This window comes from Elephantulus edwardii, unplaced genomic scaffold (assembly GCF_000299155.1).
Source record: "Elephantulus edwardii isolate Elephantulus edwardi_28Jun2011 unplaced genomic scaffold, EleEdw1.0 scaffold00081, whole genome shotgun sequence".
NCBI classification, from domain to species: Eukaryota; Metazoa; Chordata; class Mammalia; order Macroscelidea; family Macroscelididae; genus Elephantulus; species Elephantulus edwardii.
In genome coordinates, this window is record NW_006399831.1 from 15,305,641 (window position 1) to 15,320,882 (window position 15,242).

Here is a 15,242-nt window from a genome sequence, read left to right on the forward strand (position 1 = left end):
CAGCATATAGATTGAATAGGTATGTAGAAAAGATGGAATCCTGACACACACCATTCTTGACTCCAGGCCGTGCATAATTTGCTTATGATGTTCAAACAACAGTTTCTTTTTTGCCTGGAGCTAAATTATGTGTTGTGAAATTCCCTATCTTCTCAATATTATCCATAATCTATTATGAACAAATTCACTTTATAGCCCACAAACACAGACAGAAATGTACAGTCAGAAGAGGATAACATCAATGAATCATATTTCCTAAGGAAAATAAAATCCCTGAGTGCGTCACGATTGTTTTTCCAATAGAGTGAAAAACACAAAACTTACTGACTGGGGGAAAAAAACAGCAGTTGGCAAAGCCATCTCAGTCAAGGGTCTCGTAACAAAAGTTTACAGAATGGTACTGCGTCTACACAAGAAAACAACTGATAACACATTTATAAAATTGGCAATAGACAGGGGAAGTCTTTACAGAAGAAGATATTTGGATGGCCAATGTACAAAAGAGATGCTCAAAATCACTGGCAATAAGAGAGATGCAAATCAAAACCATCATGAGATACCATCTCATCCCTCTAGCAGTAGCAAATTTCATTAGGACAGCAAGTAATAAATGTTGAAGAGGGTGTGGAGAAATTGGAATTTTCATACACTGTTGGTGGGATTGTAAAATGGTAAAACCACTGCGGAAATCATTTTGAAAGATTAAAAAGTTGGACATAGAAATTCCTTATGATTCAGCTGTTACACTCCTAGGAATATAACCTGAGGACAATATAACTGAGGCACAAATGGAGAATTGTACACTGATGTTTATAGCAGCATTGCTCACAATAACAGGAAGATGGAAAAAAGCTAAAACATCCAACAACAAACAAGGTAATTGAGAAATTGTGGTATATTTGTATGATGGAATACTATGCTGCACACAGGAGCAATGATTTTGAAACATACTATTATAACCTGGGAGAGGCTGGAGAGCATTACACTGAGTGAACTCAGTCTCATAAGGACAAGTAAAGCATAAAATCATTATTGTAAAAATAGAAGAATTACGAGCAAGATGTGTACCAAAGTCCAAAAGGTTGTGTCCACAAAAGGGAGGGAGAGAAGGGGGGGGAATCTCAAGGTTACAATATTTGGGGAGCAAAGTAAAGAGGTGAAAGACTTAGGAAAGATCTAATGGGAACCTAAAAAGGTGGGGTAATGGTAGGTTTGGATAAGTGAGGAGTAACTATATAAAATACAATATATAGTAATGATAACGTGAAACTCATTCAGAATGGAGGAATGCATGAAACACAAAGTATAGAAATGAAACAAAATGTATATGGCTTTTATATGCAAATGAATATAAAATAAAAGAAAAAATTAAAAATACCTTTTATAGTCAATGAAAACATATCAGTGTATCTTTTTTTAAAAAGTTCTACTTTCAGTCAACATCCATATGACATAAAAAATAATACCTCCCATTCTATGCCCTCTTCTGAATCTAGCTAGGATTTCTAGATGTTCCCTGTCAATGTATTGTTCCAGCCATTTTCTTCCCATAATCGTCCACAGTATTTTACCTGATTTTGTTCTTAATGCTATTGTAATTTCCATATTTTGTTTTATCACTTTTCTTTTTTAATGCGAGCACAGCTGTATATATTCTGGCCGGTTGTCCAGATAACTGTCTTCCAAATTCTTGGCAAAAACTAATGAGCACATCCAAGGTTGTTTACTATTGATTAAATATATTAGGTGATATTTCATCAATTCCTAGGGCCTTATTTTTTAGTAAATGCCTTTAGTGCAGCTTTGACTACTACCTTCAGTACTATTAGTTCATGATCATATGTTACTTCTTGAAATGGTACAGTCAGATGTCCAGCAAAATTTTTTGGTACTGTGAATTTGTATATTATTTCCATATTCTCTTAATATTTCTTGTGTCATGCAATATCTTGCTCAAAAAATCCTTGAGAAACTTGAGAAATGCTAATTCTAGGTCTTTGCATATTTCATTATACTACTTTGATTTGTATTTCAAGCTTCCCTTTTAAATCTTCTGCTCAACTTTCTTATTTCATAATTTATTCCATTCATTTTGGTTCTTTCAGTTAAGAGTAAGTTTCAAAGTCTCTTCTGAGATCAATTTTTATCTTTTCTTTCATTCCAACCTTTGTAATAGACCTTTGCTTTCTTTATGAATGATATCTTTGATTCTATAACACAACTTGCCTTATCATCAGTCATTAGTATTCAATGCATCAAATATATTCTTAAGACTTTATTTTTTAAATTCTGTTGGAATAACTGCAAGTTTATAGTGTTTTGTTTATTTCCCAAAAGGAACCGGAGAGGAAGAAACCATTATACAAAATTGTATCACACAGCCTCCATTTATTTCTGAAACAAAATCATATTTTCTCTCTACTGGGCCTTCTTTGTTTCCAACTTTTGGATTCTGCTCATTAACTAATATTCATGTTTCTTTATTTTATATTCAATCAGTTTAATTCTTCAAAATGTATTGCATCTCAGCATCAAACAAATATCCTCACCACTGGAACAATTGTCAACATCATGGTAGACAGAAAAAAATAATGAATTTGATTATTTTATTTTAATTTAATCTACACTCACCACCCATTGTAGTCAAAATCAAGAAATCAAATTTCGTATCGTATCATTACGTATCATAAATACATTGCCATGGTTCTCTTTAAAGTGCTAAAGAACAAGAGATGTCAGATTAAAGACCAAGATAGTCCAAATGAAATCACAATATTTTTAATTGCCTTACATGCAATTCTTCAATGAAATAGAAAGACCAATGAATAATAAATGATTTTGAATTGTGGTATTGGCAAAAAATATGACTATTCCATGGACTGTCAAGTGAACATAGTTTTTCTTAGAGGTTTTTCTTGAAACAATTTCAACCAGGGTGTCCCATAAACACAAGTGTGGCTAATTTGTATCTCACTTTGGTTTTGTCATTTAGAGTTTGTCCTTAGATAAAGAAACCATGCTGGCAAAGGGAAGTGTTAACGAAAGAGAAGTAGACCTTCAATGATATAGATTGATGCAATAATTTCAACAATGGGCTTGAATATGGCTTGAATATAGATTGCAACAATGGCACAGGATAAAGAAAGATTTTGATCTGTTGCTCATTGGGTTGCTATAAGTTAGCACCTTAACAGCACCTTACAACAACAACAACAACATATGTGTGTGAAAGCTGAACAGAGAACAAGGAAGGAAGGTTGAAAAAAAATTAATGTTTGCTAAGAATATTTTTAAAGAATGACCTCTAGAACAGTGGATACTTTTTTTTTAAAAAAAAAAGAAAGAAAGAAAACATAGCCATAATACTCCTTAGAAGGGAGTATGGTGAGATTTCATGACATGCATTTTGGACATGCTACCAGGAGAGACTAGATTCTGGATAAAATGACTTTGCTTTGTAAAAGGTCATAAAAAGTGAAAAATCATCATTTAATTGGATTGGCATTATGACAGCAACAATGGGCTCAAATATATTGGAAACTGTATGATGTTATAGAACTGAGTAGTGTTCTTTTACATTGTACATAGATTCTCTATAATTCCTAATTGGACAAAGAATAGTCAAAATGTATGAGCTAATAAATGAGTTCACAAAAGTTGAAGGATAGAAAGTCAATAAGTGAAAATCCATTTTCTTCCTACACATGAACAACTCAAAATGAGACTAAGGCAGAAAAAGTTTACAAAAATTGTTTACTACATTCAATTCTACTTATCTACTGTCAATTTTTCTAATGATATTTTTGTTAATTTTATGTTTCCATAATTCACATATTGTGTTTGATTAGTTTTCTTTGAAGTGGGAACAAATATGTATCTATTTCTGTTAGTTGGCCAAATAACTGTCTTCCAAATTTCTTGGCATAGGCAGGTATGTTGGTGCAATTTATTGAAATATTTCACTTGGTATTCTGGAAATTCTTGGAGCTTAGTAAGGTGCTTTGGTGTTGTGTTGCATTATGCATTGAGTTGTTACTTAAACAACCATCAGTTTGAATCTGTCACTTGCACTATGATAGAAAGACAAGTGAATTAGAGGGTTGCTGTGAACTGAAATCAACACAAGAGACGTGGGTTTAAATTTTTTCAAAGTGTTCAGTGCATCTTGGGCTTCTTTCTTTCAGCCTCATTCATTCTTGATCATATGCTACCTACTGAAATAGTTGAAGTTCAATAAATTATCCTTGATAGAGGATACCGTGTATTCTGTACCTCTTGAACTATTTCCTTCGCCATTCACTATTTTCCACACAGAATTCTTCAGTATTACAGCTCAAGACTTGAACTATTTCTTTTTTTTTTTTCAGTTTAAGAAATGCCAACCCTGTTCACTATGATTTTCTAATATCAAGTCTTTTCCATTTCAATATAATAGCTTACTTTGTCTTCTTGATCCATCCTTTGGAATGTCCTGTTGACCTCCTTAATGGCCTTTGTTTACTTTTCAACATATGAATATAAGGGCTAAAGTATTTCTTACCTATGTGAATACTTATTGCTCTTTTTACTTTTAAACATAGTTATTAATTAATTACTGAAAGAAAAATGTTTAGAAGCATTGCCTTCCATTAATGCTGTACACATCAAACTAAATGAGAACAATACTCATTGCATCTCTTTGATTTGTAAATTAAGTGAATTATACCTGAAGTATTTCCAAAAGTGTGGTCAAAGTTTGGTCCAGAATTGGGAGGAAAGCTATATCCTTGAATTCTTTCCCATTCATTATCATCATTTAGATCTTGGGTCCAGAAACAAAAACCATCTTCAAAATCACAATTAATTTTTTCATAGTCTATGAATTGAAAAAGAAAAGAAGCTGTAACAATAAAAACAATTAAATATCTTTCACAATGTAAATTCTTAAAACAGGTTGCATTGAAACAATACATTTTTATTGAGGTAAGCACAAAATAATTATTCTTTATTCATGTCATTTCATTAAAAAAAAACAAACACTAATGCTTTGTCAATTCTGCTAGATCCGTCTTTTGACACACTCATTTATGTTCTTTTAACATAATCTTTACCTCATTTTCCCCCCATTGACTTATCTGAATACACTTTGTTTTACATTTTCTCTTTCCTGTTGGTGTCCTAATGGTAGAAAGCTGTGCTGCAACCCAAAGGCGCAAAACCATGAGCTAGCTGCTCCATAGGAGAAGGATGGACAATCTCCTCCTTTGTGATTAACTGCTTCTTATAACCCACTCGAGGGTCAGCTATGGTTTGGTTCTGACTTGATGTCAACAACATTAATAAATTTAAGGAACTCTGGTGGCAGGGTGCTGTAGGTCTTACATTGCTTTTTGAAAGGTCAGGGATTCAAATCTACTAGCTGTTATAAGTGATTAATGATAACTTCTATAAATACTTAATATTTCAGAAACCTGATGGAACATACTGTGACAGGGAATTGACTGAAGTAAGTATGAGCTTTGTGTTACTAAATTTAAGTTTTCAGTGAAAATCCAATTAAAATGGAAGCTATCAACATTTGCTTTATACTATTTTTGCTTTAATACTTGCAATGTATAAATATTATTTGAGTCATTATTTTATTTGAACTATTTATCAGTTAAGTTTTTTAAATTATTTTAACATTCTGCATTATTTTCCAACTTTTTTCCAAGCATCAAGTAAAGAAAGTTTCATGTAAGAGAACTTAAGAACTTGCAAAATGAAGCAAGTTACAGTCTTGTTATATGTAAAATTGTAGGCTCTACTACATTTAAAATCTCATTATATTACCAAAATACCTGAAAATTCATGCTAAAATGCTAAAGAATAATACTTACTGTTAAGATGGCTACTGTTAAATGCAGTATATGTTGCATTAAACCCAATGAATTCAGTTTCATCAGATTGTATAACAAAGGTGGCAGTAACCTGGTTGGAAAAAATCCTTATTGTACCAGGATTGGTTTCCCAAAGAGAAGCTGCAAAAGAAAAGGAATGAATGTCATATTTTTATACCTATCTAATCTTCCAGCACTTAGTTAACAAAAAACACATTTTATATTATTTTATTTGAAGTAACAATTCTTCTAAATACTCAACATTCAGACTTGGAGAGCTTTAAATTATTATGTATATTCAAAGGCTGAAAACTAGAAACACTTGATTTTGAGGGACCAGTTCATGGAAAAGGATAACATTGCTTGGATAGGTGGAGGGACAGTGCAGGAGAAGAAGACTCCAGATGGGATGGATTGACATAGTAACTGTGATAATGGGGTAGCTATGTCTGTGTCAGTGAGACTGGCTCAAGAGAGGGCAGGCTTTAGAGTTATAGTACAGAGAGTCACTGTGAGTCACAGGCAACTTGATGGCACATTTTACACACACACACACACACACACACACACACACACACACACACTATGCACACTTTTATTTTTAAAATTTTTTTACAGAATAAATTGCTTAAAGAAGCACATAAGTAAAACATTTTTAAAAATCATGATCTGTTTGGCTCCAGCAGGTCTTCCCATGACCTACCAAACTGTTTAAAAGGGACATGTGATTAGGTATTATTGTGATGACAGGTGTCCAGAATGAAGGCTGCATAATGGAATGGACCTAGGGGGAGGGATTTTAAAACAATGAATAAATTTTTCTTTTACTTTTCGAAGATCAGAGTGTACTAGGGGGAAGGGGTGGACAGGGAGAAAAGTGCAACAATGAATGAATGGAAATCCAAAATCTGTAAATTTTCATTAAAATTAATTAAAATAAAAATAATTACCAATGGTTACAGTAATAGAAGCAAACAATATTTCCATGAAATGGTAAGTTTTTTAATAAACCTTAGTGGCCAAGAGATTTTTCTTGAAGCATTTTATATTTATTATCATTATTATTTATTTCTTATTACCTCTGAGTTCCTTAGGAATACTTGTTCAGAATTTTGATCTCAAAGTTTTGTACAATTGCTTGGTATATAATGATTTATAAAATCATTGTTGTATTAGTACGCTTTCATAATAATTTATAGTCTAGGACATACATTGCCCATACTGATGCTTTTTTTTTCTCAAGAAATTCAACCTTGAGGATAAAAAAGATCTTAATTTTCTTAATGTGTAAGACTTGTATACCATACATATACACCACACATCATATATTTGTCTAATATATAGCCTCAGAATCCTGCTGGAGGATAAGGAGTCAGTTCCATCTTGACAACAAATAACATTAGTTTTTATTTTTAATTATACACACACACACACACACACACACACACAGACAAGCATGGCATATAGCATTTGTTTACATTTATATAATATGTTGTTGTTAGATGCTATCAAGTCAAATATGACTCTTAGTGACCCTATGAAAAACAGATCTGAACCCTATCATATTCTATGCCATTTCTGACATACTTTGAACTAATTTCTGAAGTCACTGTGTCAATCAATCAATATTGTTGAGCATCTTCTCATTTTTCACTGACCTTCTAGCTTTTCAAGCATGATATCCTTTTCCAAAAATAGCCCCTCCTAACAACATGTTTAAAATACATGAGATGAAGCCTCACTGTCTTTAAAGGAGCATTGTGACTTCACTTTCTTCAAGACTTACTTGCTTTTCTGGCGATTCAGTTTATTATTGCATTATACAATAATATACCATGGACTAGAGGTAAAGAACTGTGCTGTCAACCCAGAGGTACAATGTTCAAATCTGCCAGCTACTCTGTAGGAGCATGATCACAATCAACTCTGATGCCATTTACTTTGTCTGGAGGGTCAGCCTTAATTCTGTCCCCACTCAAAGGTACATAATAGCTCTAAGGAGTATATATCAATATGAGATCTTGTGGCTTAATGGTAAGGAGTTGCACTGCCAACCCAGTGTACACAGTTCTAATCCACCACCTGCTCTGCAGAAGAAAGAAAAGCAATCTCTTATAAGATTTACTGTCTATAAAAACCTGCTGGAAGGTCAGCTATAAATTCATTACCAATGATGATGAACTCATAACTGGTGGTAAACAACAATCATGTAAATATTTTGTAAATGCATATGGTATATATATTGTGATGTTTAAATTACATGGGAGAAGTTAGGGGGAAAGTCACAAAAGACTCCGTATTGTAGATGATAATGATGGGAAAGGTAAAACAAACAATGGTTTACAACTTGGCTTAATAACCTGATTGTTGTTGTTTGTTGTTGATTGTTTTTGAGCATGACTCATAATGACCCTATGAACAAAAGGCTTCAAAGCCCCTCTACAACTATTGACATTTATCAAAGTTCATAGAGTTTCTGGAGGCATGTTAAGCACAGGAAAGGTATCACATTTGATTGTTTAAGACCATACACTTTTGTTAATTTCTGAATGGAAATATTGTTATTGTTGATTACTTTGAAGTTGAGCACAACTCATAGCAATTCTATGAACAAAAATCCTGAAGCCTTTCTATAGACATTTACCAAAATTAAGAGTTTCCAGAGGCATGTTGTTTAGGAAGTGGATAATGCCACTCTTGCTTCCAAATGAAAATATACCTACGAATTATTGAAAATCTTGTGATTATCATTTCAAATTTTGTACAAAACATAAGATATACACTGTATTTTGTGCAGAATAAGCTAGAAAGAGCACCAATAACAGTCATCCATAGTTGAATGTTTTACCCAGAAATATTGTGTGAAATATGTTCAACATTTTCTCATGAAAGAATGACACTAGTTATTGAAATTCCTTTCAGCAGCATATGTACAATGTAATCCAAATGTTTGTCATATTTATTAGATATTTCTGTAATTCATACTCTCTACTCATTTGGGAAGTGAACATTCTAAAAACTTTGCTCAAAAATATCTGCCTTTTTTATTGCTTTCTTTATTTTTCCTCAATTTGTTGATAGTTGGAAGATGTTTATGATTCAATATGAATTTCATCAAGTTTTTAAATTCTTCTCCAAAGGTGTGTGTGTGTGTGTGTGTGTGTGTGTGTGTGTGTGTAGGCAGAGGGGTGAGGAGGGAGGTCACAGGGGAGTTGATTAATCATAGGGTCATACAATTCAAAGAGTTTGGGCGTGAAGGAAATGGGAAAGATCTGATGTGAACAACAATGTATTTATAATTTGCAAATAAATCAATATAATAAAAAATCTATTTTTTTAAATCACAGATCCAATGAGCTATTAGGTGGAGGGTATCATTTAAGTGTAGGTACTCCAGAGACATCTTGTGAAGTCAATCTAGGATGTTTTAGACTAGGTAGGCTTCTCTTTGCCTCAATTTCCTTTCTTGTAAGAGTGTTGTCGTTGTTAGACAGACATCATTACTCCTCAGTAATTTTGTTACAGTGATACAAATTTTTGTTTTCTTGATGTTGAGATGCAATCTATATCAAAGGCTGTATTCTTTTATCTCCTGCCACAAGTGCTTCAAGTCCTCCTCAATTTTTAGTACACAAAGTTGCATCATCTAAATAATGCAGGTTATAGTTGAGTCGTCCTGCAATCTAAACGCCACGTGCTTCTTCGTAGAGTCCAGCTTCTCAGATAATTTTCCCAGCATACAAAATGAATAGGAGAGAAAATACAACTCTAACACACTCCTTTCTTAATTTTAAACCATGTAGTGCCTCTTGCTCTGTTCACACAACATCCTCTTGGTCTAAGTATAGGTTTCGCATAAGCACAATTAAGTGTGCTGAGAGTCCCATTGTTCTTGATGTTAGCTATAACTTGGTAACATCCACACAGTTGAATACTGTTGTGTAGTCAATAAGCAAAAGTAGACAATCCTATGATATTCTTTATGTTGAGCCAGGATCAATTTAACGTCAATGATAGTCCTGCTGCCACAGCCTCTTCTAAATTCTGCTTGCGCTTCAGGAGCTTCCTATCTATGTACTGTTCTAGCCATTTTTCAAAGATCTTTAAGTAGTACTTTGTTTGTATCTGATATTAATGATATTGTTCCATAGTTTCCACATTCTGCTGGATCATCCTTCTTGGGAATAGGAACAAATACAGATCTCTTCCAATCAGTTGGCCAGACAGCTCTCTTCCAAATTCCCTGGCACAGACCAGTGAGTACATCCAGGGCTGCATCTATTAGTTGAAACATGTCGCTTGGTATCCCATTGATTCCTAGGGCCTTACTTTTTGCCAATGCCTTCAGTGCTGCTTCAGCTTCATTACCATTAGCTCCTGTTCATATGGTAATCCCTGAAATTTTTCAGTTTTCTTTTGGTACAGGGACTGTGTATTCCCTCTATCTTCTTTTGATGTTTCCTGGATCATTGAACATATTGCCCATAACATCTTTTAGTATTGTGACTCAAATCTTAAATTTGTATTTCAGTTCTCCCAACTTAAGAAATGCAGAGCAAGTCCTTCCCTTTTTAGTCTCCAATTCCAACTCCCTGCACATTTCATTATCATACTTTGCTTTGTCTTATCAAGCTGTTCTTTGAAATCTTCTGTTCAGATCTTTTACTTTGGCATCTTTTACCTTTGTTGTGGCTTCTTGACACTCTAGAGTAATCTTCAGAGTCTCTTCTAACATTCATTTCAATTTTTGTTTCTTTCTCCTCTGTTTTTGTAAATATCTTTTGCTCTCTCCATGGATGATACCCTTGATGTCATGCCACTGCTCATCTGGTCTTTGATCATTGGTGCTCAAAGCATCAAACTTACTATTAAAATGATTTTGAAATTCAGATACAATAGACTCAAAATCATACTTAGAATTTCATGGAACTGTTTTGATTTTCTTTAGCCTCAATTTTAACTTACACATTAAATAATTGGTGATCTATACCAAAGCCCACACCTTGTCTAGTTTTGACTGCTGATACTGAACTTCTCCAATGATTCCCTCCACAGATATAGTCAATCTGATTTTTATGCAGTGCATCAGGTGAGGTCCATATGCACCGTTGTGTTGCTTTTTAAAATATATTTGCAGTGAATAAATGATTGAATATGTAAAATTCTATCATTCTTTATCCATCCTCATTGAGTAAATTATTAAACACACAAAATCTAATTGTTCTGTTTCAGCCTCCAGTTCATACTTTCTAACTATATTCCTTTTTTATTGTTTCTAACTTCTGCATTCCTATCACCAATTATCATTAATACATCTTGATTGCATGCTTTATTGATTTTGAACTGCAAAATTTAGTAAAAATTTTCAATTTCCTCACTTTTGGCTTTAGCTGCAAGAGTGTATACCTAGACAATAGTCATATTAGCAAGTCTTTCTTGTATGAATATGGATAATATCCTATTATAACTCACAACCTTGTGCTTGAGGATAAAACTTGAAATTAACTTTTGAGTATGAATACAACACCATTATTCTTCTGCTTTTTATTCCCAACATGGTATCCATGTGATTATGCAATTTAAAGTGGTCAAAGGTAGTTCATTTCCTCTAACTAATGCCCAGAATATTGATATTCATGTGTTCCATTTCATTTTCCACAACTTCTAATTTTCCAATATGCATGTTCCGTATATTCCATGTTCCAATTATTAAAAGGTGTTTGCTGTTATTTTTCCTCATTTTCATTGACTTCCAATCTGGGCTTTACCTGTAAAACTTTTACCTTTCATGTTCCTCTACTGGTTATAGGGTTTTCAGAGGTCTGCTTTTTAAGAAGTGGTAACCAATCCTGCCTCTTAGTCTATTTAATCTGAGAGCACAGCTAAAATTTATCCGTATTAGGGACACTTGTAGTATTTGACACACTAGTGGTACAGCTTTCAGAACCAAAGTAGCTCACATGTTATGTCAGTACAGCAAACTCACAGAAAAATGTTGTACTAATTAGAACAATGAATTCCCCAAATATAACAAATAACAATTTACTACTGTATCTCTAATAGAAAATCACGCATATTAATGTCATGTTACCAGATTCTGCTGTAGCATGGATAGATGTCGCAGAATGTTCTGCTGGGAGTTTGTTTAAGCATTTCAGATGATACAGCTGGCACACTGGGGTAAGGTCCTGCTCAAAGATATTAAGGTCACATGAAATTATGTGCTTAATCCTTGCCGCTAGTTCTTCACACAAGGCTTGAGAGCAGAAGACCTAGAGACTAATCTACTGCCAACCAAAAAAGTCTAACTTCTGGTCCCAAATTCTTCAAATAAGAGGCTCTCCGCCCTCAAGTGATTTTTGTCAAAAATGCCTGCCTGCTTTAAATAAGAGAATTTGGTCCCTCAAATGACAAAAGACCTGCCTTCTGGGTCCCAGTTGCCTTAAATAAGAGGGTCTAGGCCCTCAAACAACTGTTAAACAACAAGAGAAATATTCTTAGTATTTACTTATGTTGATTTACTGCTAAAAAAATATGACATCTTTCTTGTGGTACTAGATGCCTTACTTTCCTTATAAATTCTCTGGCAATCTTGTCACTCAGTTGAATTAAAATATTTAAATATTTTCAATATTGACAAGGATGACAATAATATGTGACATATATATTCTGAATGGAATTCATTGAAAGCAAGTCCTGTAAGCATCTTTCACATATAGATTACAAAAAAAGAAAGATAAGCCTTTGGGTAGAAATAAAAGTATTGTTGTTATTCTATTTAAAAATAACAGTTTTATGGAGAATATATAGTCATCATTGATTATATACATTAATACATATTGTTGCTGTTATTGATTACCTTTGAGTCAAGCAACAAAAGTCACAGTGACCCTATAAACAAAAGGCCCCTCTAAAACTATCAACACTTATCAAATTTCGTAGAGTTTCATGAGGCATTTGTTTAGGAAGTGGATGCCACTCCTGTTTCCAAAACTGTCATAGTATGTTATTGTTGTTATGTGCCATGAAGGCACCTGTGATGTATAGTGACACTATGCTATGTACAGCAGCTCTGAACCCTTCCCTGTCCTGAGCTAGTCTCACTAATTCTGACACATCAACCCTATTTCTCCAGTCACTGTATCACTCAATCTCATTTGGGGTCTTCCTTTCATGAGCTGTCCATCCACCCTTCTAAGCATGATGTCCTTCTCCAAAGACCAAGCTCTCCTGGCCACATACCCAAAGTATGTGAGGCAGAGCTCCAAAATCTTAGCCTCCAAGGAGAGACTTGGTTTCACCCTCTCCAAGACAGATGTATTTGTTTTCTTGGCAGTCCATGGTATTTTCAAGACTCTTTTCCAGCACCACAACTTGAAGGCATCTAGTCTTCTTCTGTCATCCTTAGTCATTGTCTAATACTCTAAAGCATAACAAATAATTGAGAAGACCATGGCCTGTATTAGATATGCCTTTGTACCTAAACTGATATGGTTGTTCTTCTGCACTCTGGAGAGGTCCATGGTGACAGCTTTTCCCAGTGCAACTTGTCTTTTGATTTTCTAACTTCTGATGTTAAGAGTGTTTATTGTGAATCAGAGCAAGCTGTAATTGCTAACAATGTCAATCTCTTCTCCATCTACTATAGTGCTACCAATTTGCCCAGTGCTGAGCATCTTTGTCTTCTTGATGTTGAGCTTCAATTCATATTGAAGACTATAATCCTTGACCTTTTGCAGCAAGTGCTTCAAGTTTTCTTCAGTATTAGCAAGCAAGGTTATTTGCATATCATAGGTTGTTTAATGAGTCTTCCTCTATCTTGATGCCACACTGTTATAGAACGGTGGTTGACATTGGGGTGGGGGTAAGACTGAGAAAAACTGGATAAATTATGTTTATTGCATTGAAAAAAAAGAATAGTTGCCTAATATATATGTATATATAAATTGCTGCAATTTAAATTGCATATGAATAATTAATGTTCTCTTCCACAGTCAGCCTCAATGCTTGTTTAGACAGCTGATAATGAGTTCTGTATTGTCTCTTTTTATAGATAAAACCAATTTGATACTTGTATATTCCTTTAGGTAAGATGCACGTATATAATTGTCATTTATGTTATTCTGGTTTTCTGTAAAAAGGTATGAGCAATGAATAAATTATTGATTGAAAAAAAAAAAAGAAAAGAAAACGAATCTGTTTTAAAAGCTCAGCCAAGATGCTCCTTAGGTTTGAGATTACCAAGATGACTTCAGGATATCAGGAGGGGTCAGACCTTGGAGAAAGATATACTTAGTAAGCCAGAGATTCAGCAAAAAAGAACACCCTTAATGAGATGATTACAGTGATTGTAGCAGTGGACATAAACACAGTTGATTGTGAGGGTGGTGGAAGGTCAGGTGCTGCTGGGTTTTGTAATACCTAGGGCTGTTAAGATTGAAGTGAACTTGACAGAACCTAACAACAACATCTTCTTCTGAAAAGAGGGCCCTGGTGACACACTGGTGATACACAAGGCTGCCAATCTGAAGGTTGATGATTCAAACCCACCAGCTAGTTCCTGGGAGGAAGAATAGGCCACTCAATTTCTGTAAAGATTATAGCTGTGGCAACACAAAGGGTTGGTTTCACTCTATCCTTTGGGATGCTGTGAGTAGGACTATGGCTTGCTTTAACAGGTGTTATCTTCTTTTCAAAAGAAAATATGTAAAAGAGAGCATATAAAGGAAATAGAGTGATTTATAGAATAATTAAAGCATGAATCAATGGGTTGTTTATAAAAGGCAAAAATACAATTTGGAATCTCTAGCCATGTAGTTTTTTGTTTTGTTTTCTCTAAGCTATAGATTATTTTATTCCTGGTTTAGAATGCACAATGCTGTATTGTGGTGATAAATTATTATTATATTAATTATCCACGGATGGTGGTATTTTGAATATAAATAAAAGTTTTTACTATTAATGCATGATATAAAATCTTAGTTTATAATGTCAGTGCAGAAGGGAGATACTGAAATAAGATTGAGTTAAGGTTAATATTTAAACAGAAATTGGGAAATAGGGAGGATTTGATGCTTAATAAATTACTGGACAATTGGGCACTTAAAATTAGAACAATATATTATCTGTAGAAATAGAATAAAATAAGTATTAGGGCCAAATCTACTCTGTTGGGTTTTGTAAATAAAGTTTTATTACAAACGGCCTTTGTTGTTATTAGGTGCCACGAGCTGAGTATGACTCATAGTGCCCCTGGGAACAAAAGATCTGAACCCAGTCCTGTCCTGCACCATCCTCACACGTGCTGACACACAGAGCTCATTGCAGCGGTCACCTTGTCAATCCACCTGGCTGAGGGTCTTCCTCTCCTTTGCTGACCCTCCA

General features: G+C 34.1%; 1 protein-coding gene across 1 annotated transcript in view; it reads right to left on the reverse strand.

Moving 5' to 3' along the window:
• The window catches only part of TMPRSS15 (transmembrane protease, serine 15), a 272,391-nt gene that overhangs the window by 170,218 nt on the left and 86,931 nt on the right, over positions 1-15,242 (reverse strand). The window contains exons 12-13 of the mRNA XM_006889826.1: positions 5,859-5,999; positions 4,706-4,855 (exon numbers count right to left, since the gene is read on the reverse strand). Of these exons, the coding sequence (XP_006889888.1) occupies positions 4,706-4,855; positions 5,859-5,999 (291 nt within the window). The remainder of the gene's footprint in view (positions 1-4,705; positions 4,856-5,858; positions 6,000-15,242) is intronic.